This window comes from Anomaloglossus baeobatrachus, chromosome 10, assembly GCF_048569485.1.
Source record: "Anomaloglossus baeobatrachus isolate aAnoBae1 chromosome 10, aAnoBae1.hap1, whole genome shotgun sequence".
Lineage (NCBI taxonomy): Eukaryota > Metazoa > Chordata > Amphibia > Anura > Aromobatidae > Anomaloglossus > Anomaloglossus baeobatrachus.
Genome location: NC_134362.1, coordinates 78,178,953 through 78,203,189, shown reverse-complemented (window position 1 = coordinate 78,203,189; position 24,237 = coordinate 78,178,953). Strand labels below are relative to the sequence as shown.

Below are 24,237 nucleotides of genomic sequence, written 5' to 3'. Positions count from 1 at the left end.
AAGGTAACGAAGAACCCCAAGATCATTGTGGCTGAGCTCCAGAGATGCAGTAGGGAGATGGGAAAAAGTTCCACAAAGACAACTATCACTGCAATCCTCCACCAGTTGGGCCTCTATGGCAGAGTGGCCCAACGGAAGCCTCTCCTCAGTGCTAGGCATATGAAAGCCCGCATAGAGTTTGCAAAAAACACATGAAGGACTCCCAGACTATGATAAATAAGATTCTCTGGTCTGATGAGACGAAGATAGAACTTTTGGTGATAATTCTAAGCGGTATGTGTGGAGAAAACCAGGCACTGCTTATCACCTGCCCAATACAATCCCAACAGTGAAACATGGTGGTGGCAGCATCATGCTATGGGGGTGTTTTTCAGCTCCAGGGACAGGATGACTGGTTGCAATTGAAGGAAAGATGAAATGCGGCCAAGTACAGAGATATCCTGGAAAAAACCCTCTTCCAGAGTGCTCTGGACCTCAGACTTGGCTGAAGGTTCACCTTCCAACAAGATAATGACCCTAAGCGCACAGCTAAAATAACAAAGGAGTGGCTTCAAAACAATTCTGTGACCATTCTTGACCGTCCCAGCCAGAGCCAGGACCTAAACCAAATTGAGCATCTCTGGAGAGACCTGAAAATGGCCGTCCCCCAACGTTCACCATCCAACCTGGAGAGGATGTGCAGGGAAGAATGGCACAGGATCCCCAAATCCAGGTGTGAAAAACTTGTTGCATCATTCCCAAGAAGACTCATGGATGTATAGCTCAAAAGGGAGGGTGCTTCTACTCAATACTGAGCAAAGGGTCTGAATACTTATGACCATGTGATTTCACTTTTTCTTGTTTAATACATTTGCAAAAATTTCTACATTTCTTTTTTTGGGGTACAGAGTGTACATTATTGAAAAAAATTAACTTTTTTGAATTTAAAAAAAATGGCTGCAATGAAACAAGGAGTGAAAAATTTAAAGGGGTCTGAATACTTTCTGTACCCACTGTACATAGCTCATTGAGCCCCATGGCAGTCCTCTGAAAGTGTCTGGTTTAACAGGTTACAAGCTGGGATGGGGAATCACTTTAAGAGGATTTTCCCCTTTAAACTTTCTTCACTCCATTGGCTAGCCAGTGTGAGAAATAATATTAGGCTGTTACTCACAATCCCCGGGTTCATTTCTGCATCTCTGCTGCTCCAGTAATGATTTACAGACTGCAAGGGTGACATCCCGTCATCAGCGCAGGCCACTGATGCAGCCAATCACAGGGCCTAGTGGTTCTGTCGAGATAGACAGCCCGATTCACTGGGCCCAGTGATTGGCTGCAGGCAGCTCCAGTGATTGGCTGCAGGCAGCTCCAGTGATTGGCTGCAGCAGTAATGTGCACGGTTGATGGGACGTCACAGCTGCAGCCTGTAAACAGTCACCGAAGCACCAGATCTGTTTTACTGTAAACTGCAATACTACTGTGCATTATATAAGTTATCAAGTGATCACAGTTTGAATTCCCCTCGGAAAATGAAGAAGAAAAAAAAATGTAATTAGAGATAAAAATATACGGTAATTATATATATATATATATATATATATATATATATATATATATAACAACAAATATTTAAATCACCGTTCTTTTCCCTACTTAAGAATGGATAATAAATAAATGAAGCATATTTGGTGTTTTAAAAAAATGCAATAAAAGTGTCAAATTAGTTGTATCCTGAAAATGTTGCCATTATAAATGGGGTTAATATCGAGATATTGACATAGACTGTATCTCTCGTGTGCTCTAAAATGTGCAATCATTACCATCCCCTGCTTGCCAAAAAATGGTTGCAAAATTAGTCACAAGTTTTATTTCCAACTTTTTGCCCTTTTGTGCGGATCCCTACATGTTTTTTTTTAAAAAGTGGGTGTGGCTCAGCAAGAAAAGGGGGTGTGGCCTACTGACGCACAACATATTTACCATAATCTGGATCGATTGGGGAGAGGAGAGGAGAGGTGGGCATTGTTTCCTCATTATTATCAGCATTTGGTGAAGAGTAACTAAACCTTTTTTAGTTTTTTTTTATATCTGAAAGCCCTGAAGTGTGGATGCCACAGAAAGCATCACTGACAGTGGCATTTAAATACTAGGGCTGTCAATGTGCGTCTATGAGCTGCCACGGCAGTCGAGAATTTTTTTTTCTCCTGCACAAATCTGAAGTTTTTCCCACCAGTTTCACAGCAATATACAGTACAGACCAAAAGTTTGGACACACCTTCTCATTCAAAGAGTATTTTCTTTTTTTAAAACCATACATTTTTATTACTAAAATGTGTCAAGTATAAAGGGTACTTTACACGCTGCGATATCAGTACCGATATCGCTAGCGAGCGTACCCGCCCCCGTCGGTTGTGCGTCACGGGCAAATCGCTGCCCGTGGCGCGCAACATCGCTTACACCCGTCACACGGACTTACCTTCCCTGAGACGTCGCTGTGACCGGCGAACCGCCTCCTTTCTAAGGGGGCGATTCGTGCGGCATCATAGCGACGTCACATGGCAGCCATCCAATAGAAGAGGAGGGGCAGAGATGAGCGGCCGATACCTGCCGCCCCCCTCCTTCCTTCCTCATTGCCGGTGGACACAGGTAAGGAGATGTTCGTCGCTCCTGCGGTGTCACACATAGCGATGTGTGCTGCCGCAGGAACGACGAACAACATCGCTACTGACCAGACAATGATTTTTCATAAATAAACAACCTCTCTCAGACAAACGATTTTTGCCTCTTTTGCGAACATTTAAGGTCGCTCCTTGGTGTCACACGTTGTGATGTCGCTAACGACGCTGGATGTGCGTCACAAACACTGTGACCCTGACGATATATCGTTAGCGATGTCGCAGCGTGTAAATGGCCCTTAACATCATATTGACAAATAGAGTTTTCTTTATTTTCATGACTCTGAAAATTGTAGATTCACATTGAAGGCATCAAAACTATAAATTAAAACATATGAAATGAAGTACTTAAAAAAGTGTGAAACAACTGAAAATATGTCTTATATTCTAGGTTCTTCAAAGTAGCCACCTTTTGCTTTGATTACTGCTTTGCACACTCTTGGCATTCTCTTGCTGAGCTTCAAGAGGTAGTCACCGGAAATGGTTTTCCAACAGTCTTGACGGAGTTCCCAGAGATGCTTAGCACTTGTTGGCCCTTTTGCCTTCACTGTGTGGTCCAGCTCAACCCAAACCATCTCGATTGGGTTCAGGTCTGGTGACTGTGAAGGCCAGGTCATCTGGTGTAGCACCCCATCACTCTCCTTCTTAGTCAAATAGCCCTTACACAGCCTGGAGGTGTGTTTGGGGTCATTGCCCTGCTGAAAAATAAATCATGGTCCAACTAAAAGGCAAACCGGATGGAATAGCACGCCGCTGCAAGATGCTGTGGTAGCCATGCTGGTTCTGTATGTCTTCAATTTTGAATAAATCCCCAACAGCGTGACCAGCAAAGCATCCCCACACCATCATACCTACTCCTCCATGCTTCACGGTGGGAACCAGCCATGTAGAGTCCATCCGTTCACCTTTCCTGCATCGCACAAAGACACGATGGTTGGATCCAAAGATCTCAAATTTATACTCATCAGACCAAAGCACAGATTTCCACTGGTCTAATGTCCATTCCTTGTGTTCTTTAGCCCAAACAAGTCTCTTCTCCTTGTTGCCTGTCCTTAGCAGTGGTTTCCTAGCAGCTATTTTACCATGAAGGCCTGCTGCACAAAGTCTCCTCTTAACAGTTGTTCTAGAGATGTGTCTGCTGCTAGAACTCTGTGTGGCATTGACCTGGTCTCTAATCTGAGCTGCTGTTAACCTGAGATTTCTGAGGCTGGTGACTCGGATAAACTTATCCTCCGCAGCAGAGGTGACTCTTGGTCTTCCTTTCCTGGGGCGGTTCTCATGTGAGCGAGTTTCTTTGAAGCGTTTGATGGTTTTTGCCACTGCACTTGGGGACACTTTCTACGTTTTCCCAATTTTTCGGACTGGGTGACCTTCATTTCTTAAAGTAATGATGGCCACTCATTTTTCTTTACTTAGAATTTGTATTATAGCAAGAAAAAAAGCAGCTAACAGTCTATTCAGTAGGACTATCAGCTGTTTATCCACCAGACTTCTGCACAACATAACTGATGGTCCCAACCCTATTTATAAGGCAAGAAATCCCACTTATTAAACCTGACAGGGCACACCTGTGCAGTGAAAACCATTTCTCAGTTTCACACTTTTTTGTTAAGTATTTCATTCCACATGTGTTAATTCATAGTTTTGATGCCTTCAATGTGAATCTACAATTTTCAGAGTCATGAAAATAAAGAAAACCCTTTGAATGAGAAGGTGTGTCTGTACTAATAAGTATAATATATATATATATATATATATATATATATATATATATATATATATATATATATATATATATATATAACTTTAGAAGTTTAGTAGCACTGTAGTTGTACAATAAACTATGCACACACAAAACTTGACAAAATGAGATCTCCCTAGATGCTAGACGTATTACCTGTGGTAGTAATCCTACATCTAATGATAATGATATCATATACCTATACATGGCCTCTGGTTTTCTACAGCAGATTCCTGATTTTATTCAATCACAACCTATAAAAAGACTCTGGAATCTAAATATTGATATTCAAACAAGTAGAAATTTATTATTACAAAAAAGTGCTCGTGCAAATTACATAAAAATTCATTATACTTTAGGATGACATTTGGAGTATTGGGAGGGATGTATAACCGCACTAAAGGGGATAGTGCAAATCCGGTGATAACTATACTTTCTGGACCAGTTAGCCTACAATAATGTCCTATATATAATTGGACATATAAAAATAGGCATTTCTGACGACATAGAAATTTCAATACCTAGGGTTAGGGTATGTATAAGGGTTTCTCTGATGGCTGCTATTGAATAGGTTACCATGAAGTCTATTGCATCAAGTGGAAATACCCCTCGTAGCCACAGTGATCAAAGTCAGTCCATACCACATAGATAATCATATAATATGTATGGACATAGTTACCCACATCAACAGCCACCATCTACTGTTTGTCCCCCATAGATAAATCTATTTACCTGTAGTCATATTGAACAGTAAAGGTCCTGTATAGTAACGCCGATTGCACTTGCCCCAACCTCGATGCGCGTTTCACCGCACTGCCGGTTTCATCAGGAGGTATGTGCCAAACTTGCTGTAGTTACTTTATATAGCACCCATGATTCGATCCAGGTGCGGATTTAGCTCATCCGGTATTCCAACACATGTAATTAGGTGACGCGCATCCTGTGCGCAGGCCGCACCTCAAGCGCGTCATATGACCGCGAGTTATGCAGCGTAAAACAGAGTCCATATGGAAGAACCGGATGAGTCATCCGAGTGCACATTCCCCATCCGGTATCTGGGCGCACGTGACTGCGTGATGTGCATCCTGTGCGCGAGTCGCTAGTCGAGCGTGTCATCCGTCACATGACCGCAGTCATGCGGCCAGCGAACGCATAACACGGAGCCGGCATAGAAGACCGGATGTATCATCCGGTCTCCATGTCAACTCTCTCTGTCAGCGAGTCACGCCCAGGATTTGCACAGCGCACCCAGCCATTGCGTCCCCCCGGAACGGTTAGTATCTGGATCGGATCATGTATAATAAATCATATGTTATAGTAATGGACATTGAATAATAACATTAATTGTTTGCTTAGAAATCTTTGCATACAATTACACACTCTGTACAAGGATCATCTACATATATTTTCATATAAACAATAACATTATTCATATCAGAACATGATTTACTTGTAATAACCTAAACCCTCCTCGTATGCATCATACATATACCGTATACAAGCAGATATAAGTTCTCATATTCTGATAGACATTCATGAAGTAATAAGTACATTTATTATCCGGTATTCCAACACATGTAATTAGGTGACGCGCATCCTGGTGATTTACCATGCAAGTTGTTCATGCAATATGATATATATTGGCATGACTACGAGACAGCTGAAGGTACGTACTCTGGAGCACATCCGAGACATTATTAACGCCAAAGGATGCAAAGATATAAAAGAACTAAAAACTATACCAAGGCATTTTTTTACCCACCATAAATGAAACCCCACTAGCTTTAAAGTAAAAGGTATCGATCATGTGAGTTTGGGAGCCAGGGGTGGAAACTATAAAAATGAACTTTTGAAAAAAGAAACTAGATGGATAGTGGTGCTTGACACTATGACCCCAAAGGGGCTGAACGAATCCTTGAGCTATAAGCCCTTCTTGCCTGTATAGCGCGAATTTTAGTAATATACACCTATTTCATTATACAGAATTTTAATTTTCCCTGTTCTTTTCCCTTCTTGTTTTGTTTGTGTTCCAGTTTATAGCACCATAATGACAATGGACATTGACAATGAATAATTAATATTCGGAATATATGGACTCATCATATATGAAATATGAACAATAGTACAAAAATACAAGCCTACATGAATGAAGAAAGTTATGAAACAGTAATATCTGAGATAAATGTACTTATTACTTCATGAATGTCTATCAGAATATGAGAACTTATATCTGCTTGTATATATGTATGATGCATACGAGGAGGGTTTAGGTTATTACAAGTAAATCATGTTCTGATATGAATAATGTTATTGTTTATATGAAAATATATGTAGATGATCCTTGTACAGAGTGTGTAATTGTATGCAAAGATTTCTAAGCAAACAATTAATGTTATTATTCAATGTCCATTACTATAACATATGATTTATTATACATGATCCGATCCAGATACTAACCGTTCCGGGGGGACGCAATGGCTGGGTGCGCTGTGCAAATCCTGGGCGTGACTCGCTGACAGAGAGAGTTGACATGGAGACCGGATGATACATCCGGTCTTCTATGCCGGCTCCGTGTTATGCGTTCGCTGGCCGCATGACTGCGGTCATGTGACGGATGACACGCTCGACTAGCGACTCGCGCACAGGATGCACATCACGCAGTCACGTGCGCCCAGATACCGGATGGGGAATGTGCACTCGGATGACTCATCCGGTTCTTCCATATGGACTCTGTTTTACGCTGCATAACTCGCGGTCATGTGACGCATGACGCGCTTGAGGTGCGGCCTGCGCACAGGATGCGCGTCACCTAATTACATGTGTTGGAATACCGGATGAGCTAAATCCGCACCTGGATCGAATCATGGGTGCTATATAAAGTAACTACAGCAAGTTTGGCACATACCTCCTGATGAAACCGGCAGTGCGGTGAAACGCGCGTCGAGGTTGGGGCAAGTGCAATCGGCGTTACTATACAGGACCTTTACTGTTCAATATGACTACAGGTAAATAGATTTATCTATGGGGGACAAACAGTAGATGGTGGCTGTTGATGTGGGTAACTATGTCCATACATATTATATGATTATCTATGTGGTATGGACTGACTTTGATCACTGTGGCTACGAGGGGTATTTCCACTTGATGCAATAGACTTCATGGTAACCTATTCAATAGCAGCCATCAGAGAAACCCTTATACATACCCTAAGCCCTAGGTATTGAAATTTCTATGTCGTCAGAAATGCCTATTTTTATATGTCCAATTATATATAGGACATTATTGTAGGCTAACTGGTCCAGAAAGTATAGTTATCACCGGATTTGCACTATCCCCTTTAGTGCGGTTATACATCCCTCCCAATACTCCAAATGTCATCCTAAAGTACGGTATAATGAATTTTTATGTAATTTGCACGAGCACTTTTTTGTAATAATAAATTTCTACTTGTTTGAATATCAATATTTAGATTCCAGAGTCTTTTTATAGGTTGTGATCTAATGATAATGAGTCTGCTGAAAACACTCTGAATCTGGTAGCAGATTTTTGCTATGTAATGGATCACCATGATGTAGGGGCAGAGACTGAGATTACTGCGATATGTCTCTTACTGGTCTGTCTTTGCTGTTTCAATACAATCAGTGTTTTATCAGCAGGATATTATGACTACAGGGCAACTGGCATTGCGCCTCTTGTCTAGTCACGCTCCAGCACTGATTAGCAGCTGTCTGTCACTGTACAATGTACACAGAGAGCTGTGGTGTGGGTGTGTTATACACAGCTCAACAACTGAGCTCTGCTAGATCTGCAGCAGAGAAAGCTGTAACTATAACTGCTGCATCCAGAAAACTAAGTGATACATCACTGGAATCAAGGTCTCTGTGATTACTGCAAGCTAGTGCCAGATTGCATAGCAAAAACCTGCTGACAGATTATTATGTAAGGAGAGGAAGTAGTCCAGTAAGTGACACATAACTGGAATCAGGGTCTGTTTCCATAAATCATGATGTTCTCAAATAAATATCTAAAACCTGCTGACAGATTCCCATTAACTTTGAACACTTTGTTGAGGGTTTGTTATCTTGTGCAATATAGTGAGGCATTGCTATGAATACCATTACCTTATAGAGTTTTCCACTTACTGAATACTTCTATGAATCCAGGATGACTCACAAAAGCTCTATTTATATGCATCGGGAAAGTTATAACATACGCGACATACTGTATGAATCATAGACCTTGACGTAGATTTTATCAAGACTTGATACCAGCGAGACGTCCGCTAGAAACAGCAGAAAATGTGATTAAAGCAGAACAGATTGTCCTCGGCCACCAGCGCCCCACTGACCTGTAGTTGTGGCGAGGATGACATTGGCATTTTTCAATGTCTCCATCATGGCCGCCTCCTCCCGCTCCTTCAGCTCTTTTCTCAGGGCTCGGATCTCGCTTTTGAAGCTGCTCTTTTCATCTCTGCTCTGCAGTTTCTTCATTTTAGCCTATTAAATAAAAGGAAAAAAAAATATTATAAAATCTAATAATAGAAATGATTTGTTGTACGGTTATCTAAAGAGAATTTCCACATGATTCTACATCAGTAGTTATGGCAGCAGCCGTAGTCTCTTAACACATTAACGACCACTTTTCTGAAGGTATATGCTCGTCCTTTGTTATTTAGACTATTGCCATTTTAGTGTGTAGAAGATAAGATAAACTAACTTTTATTTTCAATTTCAATCTCTACAGAAATATATAGAAATATAGAAATACAATCTAAAATGGTCACTGGTCATCATCTGTGGGGGAATAATAAAATTCCATTAATCCAGCATCAATAGGTAAAGTTGTCAGCAGGGCATCATGTACCAGAGCTCAGAAACCTAACCCCGCCCACGCCAGTTTTATGTGTACCAGTGCTCAGAAAGCTAACTCCACCCACACCAGTTTTGTGTGTACCAGAGCTCAGAAAGCTAATCCCCCACCCACACCAGTTGTGTGTGTACCAGAGCTCAGAAAGCTAGCCCCACCCACACAAGTTTTGTGTGTACCAGAGCTCAGAAAGCTAGCCCCACCCACACCAGTTTTTAGTGTACCAGAGCTCAGAAAGCAAGCCCCACCCACACCACTTGTGTGTACCACAGCTCAGAAAGCTAACCCCCCAAACCAGTTTTGTGTGCACCACAGCTAAGAAAGCTAACCCCGCCCACACCAGTTTTGTGTGTACCAGAGCTCAGAAACCTAACCCCACCCACACCAGTTTTGTGTGTACCAGAGCTCAGAAAGCTAATCCCCCACACCAGTTTTCTGTGTACATTGTCTATTGACAATGAGCTGCTACAGTGATAATCTCCTGGTGATACAACCTTCATTGTAAGTAAACAACAGCACGCAGCCTGATAAATGACACATTCTTGAATTCAGTGTTTTAACCCATACATCATGCGGTCCTCAGATTACATAGCAAAAACCTGCTAACAGATTACCTTTAAAGTGTCAAAACAACAAATTCCTTCAAAGTGTAACCTTCATTTTAATTTTACTTCATAAAAAAATTGTTCAGGTGAAAAGAAGAAACTTTGTAAAAGAGTTTACCTAGGAAATGTATTCTTTTTTTTTCTGGGACTGATTGTTCATTCTCAGAAATCTCAATTCATGGGTAATATCTGTCTTCAATGAATACAGGCTTTCTCATTACTGAGATAGGAGATGACAGTTGGTGCTTACAAAGTTCTATGGAAGTTCTATGGAGAGCAGTAGTCAATATAAGAGAAATTGCAGCAGAATGTCTTGGTCTGCTGTTAGCTCCTCCCCGATTCATAGAACTGTCACCTGCTATCTCAGTAATGGGAAAATCTTCTCTTCACTGAAAACATATTTTACTCATGAACTGAATCCCTGTGTTTTCTGATGTAGCTGTACCTGAGCTAAGACGTCTGAACTGTGTATAACCCCACCCATACCCCTAACTGGCAGCTTCCTGTGTATAACCCCACCCACACCCCTAACTGGCAGCTTCCTGTGTATAACCCCACCCACACCCCTAACTGGCAGCTTCCTGTGTATAACCCCACCCACATCCCAAACTGGCAGCTTCCTGTGTATAACCCCACCCACACCCCTAACTGGCAGCTTCCTGTGTATAACCCCACCCACACCCCAAACTGGCAGCTTACTGTGTATAACCCCGTCCACACCCCAGACTGGAAGCTTCCTGTGTACAACCCCGCCCACACCAATCACTTGCAGCTTACTATGTATAACCTTGCTCATACCCCTGACTGGCAGCTTTCTGAATAAATTGTGAGTAACTTACCAATCAGTGGTGGGGGCGGGGTTACACAGTTTAACCGGACTGGCCTGCGCATGAAACTTAAGGTCCAGTCACACTAAGCAACTTACCAGCGATCCCAACAACGATAGGGATCGCTGGTAAGTTGCTAGGAGGTCGCTGGTGAGATGTCACACTGCCACGCTCCAGCGATCCCACCAGCAACCTGACCTCGCAGGGATCGCTGGAGCGTCGCTACACGAGTTGCTGGTGAGTTCACCAGCAACCAGTGACCAGCCCCCAGCGCCGCGTGGAAGATGCTGTGCTTGGTAACTAAGGTAAATATCGGGTAACCAACCCGATATTTACCTTGGTTACCAGTGCACGGAGCTACACGTGCAGAGAACAGGGAGCAGCGCACACTGAGCGCTGGCTCCATGCTCTCCTAGTGACAGCACACATCGGGTTAATTACCCGATGTGTGCTGCAGCTAAATGTGCACAGAGCAGGGAGCAGCGCACAATGCTTAGCGCTGGCTCCTTGCTCTCCTAGCTACAGCACACATCGGGTTAATTACCCGATGTGTGCTGCAGCTAAATGTGCACAGAGCAGGGAGCAGCGCACAATGCTTAGCGCTGGCTCCCTGCTCTCTTAGCTACAGCACACATCGGGTTAATTAACCCGATGTATCCTGCAGCTACATGTGCACAGAGCAGGAGCCGGCACTGACAGTGAGAGCGGCGGAGGCTGGTAACAAAGGTAAATATCGGGTAACCAAGGACAGGGCTTCTTGGTTACCCGATGTTTACATTGGTTACCAGCCTCCGCAGAAGCCGGCTCCTGCTGCCTGCACATTTAGTTGTTGCTGTCTCGCTGTCACACACAGCGATCTGTGCTTCACAGCAGGACAGCAACAACTAAAAAATGGCCCAGGACATTCAGCAACAACCAACGACCTCACAGCAGGGGCCAGGTTGTTGCTGGATGTCACACACAGCAACATCGCTAGCAACATCACAAAAGTTGTTCGTTAGCAGCGATGTTGCTAGCGATGTTGCTTAGTGTGACGGGGCCTTTAGTCCTGCAGAGATACTCTCCTGCTGATAAAGCACTCAATGTATTGAAACTACAACACACAGTCTAATAAGTCACATATCACTGGAATCAGACTCTCTACTCCTTCATTATGCTGCTCTCAGATTAATCAGCAAAAAACTGCTGACAGTTTCCCTTTAAAAACATTATATATTTTTATGAATTTTACAGTTTTTAGCTTGAGAGTGAGCATATGGGACCATTACCTCTGTACATAACTGATATATCACCTGCACAAATGAGGTGATCAGGAGTGAAATCATACTAATAAAACAATACTACACATACTGTATATAGAGAACAATTTAACAGAGCCAGAGGCCAATGTGGCCATTTAATCACGACCCTCTTTATAAAACTTACATAGGTCATGTCAATGTCTTTTCGGATCTCAGCCACAAGCTGTGCATTATCACTTCTTGCCAATACCGCGTCCAGGGAATGATGCTGTAAGGATTCCAGAAGTCTCGCCGGGTGACCGAGGCGTAATATCTTCTCTTTATACACAGCTAATCGCTCCACCAGGTTGTCCACAGCTACGTTAGACGGAGCGCAGCAAAGGACCTTCGAAAGGAAGAAGAAATGCCAAAAAATACTGGGTTGTGTATCACGGCGAGGGTGCACGTTATGGCATCACTTGTGTTGCTGTTTTCATTAACCAATATGGAAGTGCATAAAAGAAACAGCTATGTGTGGACTAAACCATCCGATAACAGTGGATGAGAACACTCATGTTGCTTATTCCTTGCACAGCCCCTTTGAATTGAGCAATGGTTGTATTTCGGCGCCAATGCTCTATTCATTGTCTATCTCCATTATTCCCATTGATATCGAATGGAGTGGCTCTCTTAAAATTGGGGACTCCATAGCCCCATTTTAGGGATTGTAGGGGGTCTCGAAAGTCATACCCCCGGTGATAAGCAACTTATTACCTTTTCTGTCAAGATAATTTATAGTTGGCCAACCCCCTAATGGAAAAAGCTGTCCGGGGACTGTGCTGTTTGGGTGACTAGTCCAAGATGCCAGTCTCTGGTAGCTTCTCCCCACCCTATCTATATAGACTGATGTATCTTTTTAGAAAGAGCAGGATGAGGACTGGCCTCTTTGACTAGTCACCTGAGCTCTCACCAGGTATGAAATGACAGAACAGGGGCTTCTAAACTGGTCCTCAGACTTGAGACCCTGTGCTGTCCCTTATCTCAGAGGTAGGATTAATGGTAGCCAGGTCTGAGCCCCGAGCGTGACCCTGACTCCTGTCTGAGCCCTGAACATACTCCCCCTCTCCTCCACCCTTGGAGCGGGCCGGAAACACAGTAACAAAACCCCACAGAAACAACATGGACAAGGAAGAGTGAAAACACGTACATACTGCAGTCAAACACAAAGGAGAGACAATATGTTTACAGGGGAATATTGAAAAAAGGAAGGAAGTGAATGCACAGCAGGGAAACTTCCACACCATTCAAAATCACAACTACAGATCACCACGGACTGGATCACCACAAAGACCGGAATCGCTGGAGCTATGCTGAAGCTATAATTAGCGCTGAGTAGTAACATCCAGACTCTTATATAGGAAAAAGACAGCAGTGACTGGTAATTGGCAACCTGAGCTCCTAGCAGAGTTCCCCAAGTCAGCAGGAAGTAAGTCCTGTGGGACTAAGGAAAAGTGAACATGAAACAGCCGATGCCCAGCTCTGGTTGAACAAGTAGAAGACAGCAGGTTGCATGTCTGGCTCTGCAGTGTGAACAGAGCTCGACGTTGCCATTACACCTAATGAGCCTGGAACCGAATATCACATGACACAAGCCTCATGGTCCCCATGTGGCTTTTCCATGTATTTTTTCTCTGCAACGTTGCAGTGATTCTGATGCAGAATGATGGAGCCAGTGTGTGGTTCCTGATGCTGGTGGTCCGAGCAGCATGCATCAGCTCTCAGGTTGACTTCTGAGACACTAACATTTCACTGTATCTTACATAGGAGGACCACAGGATATGTCCTTGATTATCCTGATTGTGCCACTCTCTGACAGATAAAGGGCTGCATTTGAGGTCCAGACAATATATTAAGTTATGCTGTCAACTAAAAGTGGCAAAAACACATTGTCCCCCAGCACTTGCTCTTTAGTGAGAAAAATACAATTACAAGCCTAAGTCATCGCCTACAAATGAGGCACCAACAATCAAAATTTTTGTCATTTCTCCACCGCAGGTGTCCTAATACAAAGTACTGGAAATCAGAATGAAGTGACAGAGCGGAGCTGCGTATAGCCCAGACCGCGATGTCCTGATAGCTGCAGTAACAGCGGTATTCTCACCTTCAGTCCCTGCTTCACAGCTTGCAAGATGATTTCCACCACCGTTGTTGTCTTGCCAGTACCAGGGGGTCCGTGAACAATAGCAATTTCTCTCTGGTTGAGGGAGAAAACAACAGCCTCCTTTTGCGAATTGTCCAAGCTTGGATTGAGAAATTCCACAGGCCCTGCAAACACAATATTGAAAATGAAGCCTTTAGGGTTAATATGTTACGGTTGATAGCCCCAGCTGCAATATTTTATCCCTGATTATATAGAAGAAATATACAACTTAACACATAAACCAATGTGGAAGTAGAGGGAGCTGGTTTATGTAAGAAAGGTTCACACAGGGATATTGAATGTGGTTATAAAACAACAGTTTTAACCCAAAAACTCCAGTAAGACTATGCAAAATGTGCAAACGTTTAGCCAGGTGTGCAAAAAAGCTGCCAAGTAAGAATGATTCTGTAATAGAATACAATCCATTTTGGTATTATAGAAAACATCTTGTCTTATAACTGAATGATGTTGTAGGGCTCAGATAACACTGATGGATGAGGAAATGTCATATTTCTACACATACCCCTCTTATTAGTGCATAGTTCAGAAGAGTTATTTCTTTGTTTGGGATACTATATAAACTGGTCACATGAAGTAATAAAGCAGAAACGTTTAGTACACTACAAAGCGTGTGTGCTATAATGATGCCCCAAGCGCTTTTAAAATAAATCTTATTAATTTGGAGTTCCAATGGCACAGAAGGAGTGTATTTTGCTCACAATTCCAAAAATAGGAAAGTTAATAGATTATTTTTGAGAAGTTCTGGAGAAGGACAGAAGCGCATACACAATAGGGCAACACCTCCTGGTAAAGGCTTAATCTACAAAGCCGCTACTGCTGCCCAGTGGCTGGAGGAAATGGTTCGATGTAAATGTCAAAAATGAAGGCTATCTACTGGCAAAAAGTGAGACTATGACATCTAGGCGGGCTGCACTGTGGAAATGAAGAACCTTGGGATTCCAAAATGTTTTTTTATTAATACCAACATGTTTCTGCGCAGCCCCACTTTTCAGTTATTTATTTTTAAAAAAGTTAAACATAAGCAATAAATTACGTTCAACTTCACAATTGTGTCCCACTTGTTGTTGATTCTTCAGCATAACATTAAAATTTTTAGCTTTATGTTTGAAGCCTGAAATGTGGGAAAAGGTTAAAAAATTCAAGGGGGCTGAATACTTTTGCAAGGCACTGTATGTAATGGTCTTCTATAACCCCAGTTCTGTGGCAAAATGTGGCTTCTCCTCACCCAGTATTATACTCTAGAGCAGACCTGGGCAAGGGGCGGCCCGCGGGCCACATCCGGCCCGCCTGCTCTCTGTGACCGGCCCGCCCATCTTCAGCCGGTGCAGTGGAGGCGGGCTGCAGCGTGCCGAGCAGGGAGAGATCCTGTGCAGGTCCGCACAGTCAGTGGAACGCAGGAGTCTTTCCTCTGTTCCCTGCCGGCACTAATTATCAGTGACACGCGCGCGCTCTGACGTTGTCAGTACTGCGCTGCGTGTGTCATTTCAAAAGTTCCCGCCGAGCAGAAGAAGCAGCACAGCAGACGGAATAATTCATCTTGCAGGACCTGCGATGATGTCACGCCCATGTGACTGTGTGGGAGGAGACACAGGATGCCGGGCAGAAAGCAAAGATACTGAATCCTGAAGGAGATGTGGACACATGGTGACTAGTAATAAGAAAAGAGGGGACATGAGGGGGAGGGGGGCTGCAGGGTGAGTGCATATGAGGGAAGATGGAGTTGCAGGGTGAGTGCATATGAGGGAAGATGGAGTTGCAGGGTGAGTGGCATATGTGGGAAGATGGAGTTGCAGGGTGAGTGGCATATGTGGGAAGATGGAGTTGCAGGGTGAGTGGCATATGTGGGAAGATGGAGTTGCAGGGTGAGTGGCATATGTGGGAAGATGGAGTTGCAGGGTGAGTGGCATATGAGGGAAGATGGAGTTGCAGGGTGAGTGGCATATGAGGGAAGATGGAGTTGCAGGGTGAGTGGCATATGTGGGAAGATGGAGTTGCAGGGTGAGTGGCATATGAGGGAAGATGGAGTTGCAGGGTGAGTGGCATATGAGGGAAGATGGAGTTGCAGGGTGAGTGGCATATGTGGGAAGATGGAGCTGCAGGGTGAGTGGCATATGTGGGAAGATGGAGCTGCAGGGTGAGTGGCATATGTGGGAAGATGGAGTTGCAGGGTGAGGGGCATATGTGGGAAGATGGAGTTGCAGGGTGAGGGGCATATGTGGGAAGATGGAGTTGCAGGGTGAGTGGCATATGTGGGAAAATGGAGTTGCAGGGTGAGTGGCATATGTGGGAAGATGGAGTTGCAGGGTGAGTGGCATATGTGGGAAGATGGAGTTGCAGGGTGAGGGGCATATGTGGGAAGATGGAGCTGCACGGTGAGTGGCATATGAGGGAAGATGGAGTTGCAGGGTGAGTGGCATATGTGGGAAGATGGAGTTGCAGGGTGAGTGGCATATGTGGGAAGATGGAGCTGCAGGGTGAGTGGCATATGTGGGAAGATGGAGCTGCAGGGTGAGTGGCATATGTGGGAAGATGGAGTTGCAGGGTGAGTGGCATATGTGGAAAGATGGAGTTGCAGGGTGAGTGGCATATGAGGGCTGCAGACTGACAGAAGGATGTGAAGGGGTGCAGAGTGTTTGAGAGGGGTAAGTTGGGGTACAGGCAGGGTGAGATATGTGGGCATGGTGTGTGACATATGGGGGTGTAGTGTGTGTGATATGGGGGTGCAGGCTGTATGGGGTGTAGTGTGTGTGATATGGCGGTGCAGACTGTATGGGGAGCAGGGTGTGTGACATATGGGGGTGTAGTATAATACAGGTGTACTATATGGAGGCGTAGTATATTACAGGTGTGCTATATGGAGGTGTAGTATATTACAGGTGTACTATATAGGGGTGAAAAAACTATACCTCATAACCGTCATTTATCACAATATAAGGCACAATTGCCCTCAATGGGGCAAAACATGTGCCTAGCACATACTCCTTTACAATATCAAAAAACAGAAGAAACATGGAGTAATAAATAGTGCAAAATAGTAACAAATTTTATTCAATTATATGAAATAGACAAGACACAAAAAAGGGGGGGGAAAGGGAATGGCCATATCGACACAATAAAATACACAGAATGGGGGGATGAGAGTAGATGGTGACCCCAGGGGAAGAGGCAGCAGCATGTGTAGAAACAATCACAAAAATGTCAATTTATTAACCTAGCTGGCAGTTATTACAGACAAAACACCAACATGACAGCGTGTAATAAATAAATAATCGTAAAGTGCTAAGTGCATAAGTGGATTCAGTGCAAAAGATAGCAGCATAAGGAGTTATAAAGTGCCAAATGCAAACATGAATTCGTAAAGCTGCTATGAGCACAATACATGTGTGAAATCCACTATATCACCTGCCATCAACATAGTGCAATGTATGACAATGTAAAAAAGGCTGCTTGCAGGATGCCAATTGCAAAAAAGAAGCCAAAATCCCCAGGTAGGGAGACCCCCCCATGGAAGAGCGCCCCCTATAACCTCCAACGTACGTTTCGCAGGATAAATATTACCACTGTGGGTACCGCTTCATCAGGGAGGAAAGGCGAGGGGTGTAGTGATGTAGTATATTACAGGTGTGCTATATGGAGGTGTAGTATATTACAGGTGTGCTATATGGAGGTGTAGTATATGGAGGTGTAGTATATTACAGGTGTACTATATGGAGGCGTAGTATATTACAGGTGTGCTATATGGAGGTGTATATTACAGGTGTGCTGTATGGAGGTGTAGTATATTACAGGTGTGCTATATAGGGGTGTAGTGATGTAGTATATTACAGGTGTGCTATATGGAGGTGTAGTATATTACAGGTGTAGTATATGGGGTGTAGTGATGTAGTATATTACAGGTGTATATAGGGGTGTAGTGATGTAGTATATTACAGGTGTACTATATGGAGTTGTAGTATATTACAGGTGTGCTATATAGTGGTGTAGTGATGTAGTATATTACAGGTGTGCTATATGGAGGTGTACTATATTACAGGTGTAGTATATGGGGTGTAGTGATGTAGTATATTACAGGTGTACTATATGGAGTTGTAGTATATTACAGGTGTGCTATATAGTGGTGTAGTGGTGTAGTATATTACAGGTGTGCTATATGGAGTTGTAGTATATTACAGGTGTATATAGGGGTGTAGTGATGTAGTATATTACAGGTGTACTATATGGAGTGTAGTAAATTACAGGTGTGCTATATAGTGGTGTAGTGATGTAGTATATTACAGGTGTGCTATATGGAGGTGTAGTATATTACAGGTGTAGTATATGGGGTGTAGTGATGTAGTATATTACAGGTGTATATAGGGGTGTAGTGATGTAGTATATTACAGGTGTACTATATGGAGTGTAGTATATTACAGGTGTATATAGGGGTGTAGTGATGTAGTATATTACAGGTGTACTATATGGAGTGTAGTATATTACAGGTGTGCTATATAGTGGTGTAGTGATGTAGTATATTACAGGTGTGCTATATGGAGGTGTAGTATATTACAGGTGTAGTATATGGGGTGTAGTGATGTAGTATATTACAGGTGTATATAGGGGTGTAGTGATGTAGTATATTACAGGTGTACTATATGGAGTTGTAGTATATTACAGGTGTACTATATGGAGTGTAGTATATTACAGGTGTGCTATATTGTGGTGTAGTGATGTAGTATATTACAGGTGTACTATATGGAGTTGTAGTATATTACAGGTGTGCTATATTGTGGTGTAGTGATGTAGTATATTACAGGTGTGCCATATGGAGGTGTACTATATTACAGGTGTAGTATATAGGGGTGTAATGATGTAGTATATTACAGGTGTAGTATATAGGGGTGTAATGATGTAGTATATCGGAGGTGTATTATATAGTGGTGTAGTATAATACAGGTGTATATGGGGGTGTAGTATATTACAGGTATATGGAGGGAGTGTAGTATAATACAGGTGTAGTATATAGGGGTGTAGTGATGTAGTATATTACAGGTGTAGTATATGGAGGGGGTGTAGTGATGTAGTATATTGGGTAGAACTGAGGTAATTATATTAGTCCGGCCCTCTAAACCAATCCCAATTTCTCATGCGGCCCCATGGGAAAATTAATTGCCCACCCCTGCTCTAGAGCAATTGTATTGGTTCCAGTTTATGAATGTGTGTGAATCTACATATGAAAATGTTCATTAGAATCCGTTCGGTAGAATTGGTTACTCATTCACCTGAGTACAATGCTTCAAAATCCCCGACATTGTACAAGGGTACATAGAAGAACAGAGGTTGTCGTGAAGGCACAGGGCAGTCACAGCTACTATAAATTTAAGTTAGATTTTTCTTCAGTTCATTCACTTTGCATTTTGTAAATTGATAAAAAAAATAATCTATTAACACTTCTATTTCTGAAATCATTCTTACTTTGCAGCATGTTATCCACACCTGCCTAAAACAGTAACCAATCACTGGTTATAGCATTCGCAAGCCACATATATTGTTAAGGTCAGTAATAGCCTGGAAAACATATCTTTTTGGCACGGACACTGGATCTCCAGTGTTCAAAGTAAGACTGTTTAATATGGGAGGGGCATTTTTCTTTGCTGCCTGCAGTCTCCAGGACCTCTGCCACCTACCTGCAGTCTCCAGGACCTCTGCCACCTGCCTGCAGTCTCCAGGACCTCTGCCACCTGCCTGCAGTCTCCAGGACCTCTGCCACCTGCCTGCAGTCGCCAGGACCTCTGCCACCTGCCTGCAGTCGCCAGGACCTCTGCCACCTGCCTGCAGTCGCCAGGACCTCTGCCACCTGCCTGCAGTCGCCAGGACCTCTGCCACCTGCCTGCAGTCTCCAGAACCTTTGCTACCTGCATGCGGTCTACAAGACTTCTGCTACCTGCCTGCAGTCTCCAGGACCTCTGCCACCTGCCTGCAGTCTCCAGGACCTCTGCCACCTACCTGCAGTCTCCAGGACCTCTGCCACCTGCCTGCAGTCTCCAGGACCTCTGCCACCTGCCTGCAGTCTCCAGGACCTCTGCCACCTGCCTGCAGTCTCCAGGACCTCTGCCACCTGCCTGCAGTCGCCAGGACCTCTGCCACCTGCCTGCAGTCGCCAGGACCTCTGCCACCTGCCTGCAGTCGCCAGGACCTCTGCCACCTGCCTGCAGTCTCCAGAACCTTTGCTACCTGCATGCGGTCTACAAGACTTCTGCTACCTGCCTGCAGTCTCCAGGACCTCTGCCACCTGCCTGCAGTCTCCAGGACCTCTGCCACCTGCCTGCAGTCTCAAGGACCTTTGCTACCTGCATGCGGTCTACGAGACTTCTGCTACCTGCCTGCGGTCTCAAGGACCTCTGCTACCTATCTGTTGTCTTCAAGGCCTCTGCTACCTGCCTGCAGTCTCAATGACCTTTGCTACCTGCCTGTGGTCTCCAGGACCTCTGCTACTTGTCTGCGGTCCCCACGAGCTCTGCTACCCATCTGCTGTCACCAAGACCTCTGCTACTTGTTTCCTACGTGCCTCGACAGCCTGCTAGACCCACACCTGTGGCCCGTGTACCTCACTGGACCTTAGCCTTTGAGGATCTACCTAACCTTGTCAGCCCAACAAAAAACCTTTTTAAAATTATAGTGTATTGAAATATAAAGTACATTAAACAATCAATCACTTTATAGAGGCACAAAATCACAGGGCAGCCAAGATGTGGCTAAAAACAGCACAGATTTGTAAGCCATGAGGTTTACCCATAAAACCAGGAGGTCACTGAAAAATCAATCTAAAGATCAGGGTGGTAGGCATGTTTCTGTGTTTTTTTTGTCACACTGCAGTTGGGTCCATGTGTTGTCATTTTAGTCTTCCAGACAATGTGTAGAAATAAGTAACAACCAGTAGAGTCACAATGTCCAAAGTTTCAGGCCAAAAATACAAGAACACACAAAGTTGCATGTGAGTAAAATCAAGGTCTCTCTATAGAAAGATAGTTGCAAAAGACTTTCCAATTATCATAAAAAGACTCACATTGCCAATAGGCTGCTGTGTAGTCCTATTCTTAAAGAGAACCCGTCAAGAGGGTTTTATAATCCCAAACTAATGGCACTTAGCTGTAAAGAAAATTTAAGTCATACCTTTGTTGAGGAAAGTGATTTAAATTTCTCGTTTTCTACAAATACAGTACATTGCCCAATTTCTAACTCTAATGTGTGACAAAGACATTGGGGCTCCTGCCGCTCTTCCACTTTTCCACCCGCCGTCGGTCAGTAACTGACAGGTCACTCCCGTCTGGGTAACCTGCCTCCCCTGCCATAGATGTCACGCACTGCCACTCCCTGGGGCAGCACATGTGCAGTGCAGTAAGGTACTGTCGGTATTGTGAGAGCAATCAATCTGCACATGCACCGCCCCAGGGAATGATAGTGTAGCACCCCAGGGGGTCCGGGAAAGATACTCGGAACCGGGCCGGTGAGGATTAGGGGATGTCACTGGTGACCCTGCCCGGTTTCGTGACCCCAAGGTGTACATGGAGGAGGATGGATAGATAAGGGTGATGGTGGAGGTTGTTGTCATGACGCCACCTGCGGTATGCGACCAGGGAACTAGCCGCCGCTGCTGTAGCTGTCCTTTGGGGCGGATGGTAGTAGCACACGAGGTGTTTCTGCTCCCCACCAGTGGAGCGGGCCCTGGGGAGGATCATGAGGGTTGTAGTGGTGGGGGGCACCGAGGCGCGGGGCAGTGGCGCCGAGAATCATAGGCAGACACAGTCTCTTTGGGTTCCAGGTGTTTTACTCACGGTTTATGCCGCTCGCCCGGGAAGTACCTGTCACCCGCTGTGATGGTCTCCGTCGACCTCAGATAAGTTGGAAAAAGCCACCGGTGTTTGGAAAATGTCCTCTCTAAGATTTGCCCCTCCAGTAGTGAGGAACTCGGACTGAGCGTTCCGCTCCAAGCCACAGGCCCCGTGAAAAAAGAAAAAGGAAGAAGGAAGTGGTGGTGTCTTGTCGCCAGAACTGAAGTCCCAGGTAGACTAACTGAATATTGTGTGAAGTTGCTCCTACTTCTACCCCAAGTGGAACTCGCCCCCCAGGTGGCTGGCTTCAGTGAGCAGGAAAGTCCCATGCTTCGTGAACACCACCCCCTATCTACCCTGGGCAATCCCACCAGTGGGAAGGCACCTGACTGTATGTAAGGTGTGAATGTGGAACACCGGTGATCAACCCCCTCCTTCCCTGAGGCGAATACCGCACCTTAAATAAGGTGCAGTACCCTGTGGCGACTGGAGCCACAGGGGCGCCACAATAGTGTCTGCACAAGATCACAGGGGGATAGGCAGGTCACTGAGACAAGAGTAACCGGTCATTGAGCAAAGGTTAATGGCGGGCGAAGAGGCTCAGAGACAAGAGAACTATAAGTGCAGTGCCAGTCCCGAAGCACTTGTGGCTCCATAGTATATAATGTGTGCAATGGATTTCTAAAAAAAATGGGGGAAAAAAAAACAAACAAAAAAAAAAAACAAAACGCTTTTTTACATTAATTTAATCACTATTGCAGCGACTTTGCTTACATACCATTAGTTTATGGTAGAAATACCCGCAGTTAAGTTCCCTTAAACTCCTTACCGACCGGGTGATTTTCCCATTTTTTTGCACTGTCATTTTTTTCCTCCCCTTATTCCAAAAGTCCTACATTTTTTATTTGCCCATTGACATAGCCGTATGAGGGCAAACCCTAGACAAAAAGACTGACTTCACTCCATAACATGCAGTGTGTGTAAACAGGTGCATAACTGAACATTGCAAATAATGACAAAAAAAGACAATTGCACTCTGTAATGCTAAAGCATGCAGACAATGAATGCAGGAATATAGACATGCATTACTGCTTAAAGGGAACCTGTCAGCAGAAATTTCCCCTAAAACCTAACAGATTCCCCCTCTGCAGCTCCTGGGCTGCATTCTAGAAAGGTCCCTGTTATTAGTGGGCCCCCTTTCTGACCAAAAAAAAGAGTTTATAAAGAGGTACCTTTTTGGCTTCGGATTCTATAAATCAGACACGGGGGCGGGCTGCCTGATGGCCGTTATTCTGCCCCCTGGTCCTGTATGCCGCCCCCATCGCTGATTTCCATACTTTTGGACGCCGCCCACTGCTCCAGCCATCCCCGCGCATGCCCAGTGCCAGTCTCACGGGACTGAGCACTGTGACTGCTGGTGACGTGTGCGCAGGAAAGTGATTATGGGCGGGACTGTGATTGTTATCAGCAAGTACCCGCCCATAATCTCGTGAGCGCGCAAACCTCTCCAGCGTCACACTGTGCTCAGTGTAGATGCTAGACTGTATGGGCTGCTTCCAGGGATGACATCCCTTTGTCACGTGATAGTATTTTGAACACGCCCCTATCACGTGACAAAGGGACGTCATCCCTGGAAGCAGCCCATACAGTCTAGCATCTACACTGAGCACAGTGTGACGCTGGAGAGGTTTGCGCGCTCACGAGATTATGGGCGGGTACTTGCTGATAACAGTCACAGTCCCGCCCATAATCACTTGCCTGCGCACACATCACCAGCAGTCACAGTGCTCAGTCCCTTGAGATTGGCACTGGGCATGCGCGGGGATGGCTGGAGCAGTGGGCGGCGTCCAAAAGTATGGAAATCAGCGATGGGGGCGGCATACAGGACCAGGGGGCAGAATAACGGCCATCAGGCAGCCCGCCCCCGTGTCTGATTTATAGAATCCGAAGCCAAAAAGGTACCTCTTTATAAACTCTTTTTTTTGGTCAGAAAGGGGGCACAATACTAACAGGGACCTTTCTAGAATGCAGCCCACGAGCTGCAGAGGGGGAATCTGTGAGGTTTTAGGGGAAATTTCTGCTGACAGGTTCCCTTTAAGGAAATCGAAGAAACAATTGAGATATTTAACAGACTAAACTGGCCAGTCTTTTTGCCTAAATTATGGGGTCATGCCATCTGAAGGTGCACCCTTCCCCCATTAGCCACAGGTGATTTTATTCTCTTTAGCAGGTTCCTACTTGCCCATACATATGGAGTTTTTTTTAACCCAGAGAGAGGCTTCAGTTCAGAGTAGGTAC

The 24,237-nt window shown here is 44.5% G+C and overlaps 1 protein-coding gene across 2 annotated transcripts in view; it reads right to left on the bottom strand.

Moving 5' to 3' along the window:
- IGHMBP2 (immunoglobulin mu DNA binding protein 2) overlaps positions 1-24,237 on the bottom strand; it is a 112,956-nt gene that overhangs the window by 74,605 nt on the left and 14,114 nt on the right. For both annotated transcript variants that reach the window (XM_075325328.1, XM_075325327.1), the window contains exons 5-7: positions 14,072-14,235; positions 12,116-12,316; positions 8,741-8,888 (exon numbers count right to left, since the gene is read on the bottom strand). In XM_075325328.1, the coding sequence (XP_075181443.1) occupies positions 8,741-8,888; positions 12,116-12,316; positions 14,072-14,235 (513 nt within the window). The remainder of the gene's footprint in view (positions 1-8,740; positions 8,889-12,115; positions 12,317-14,071; positions 14,236-24,237) is intronic.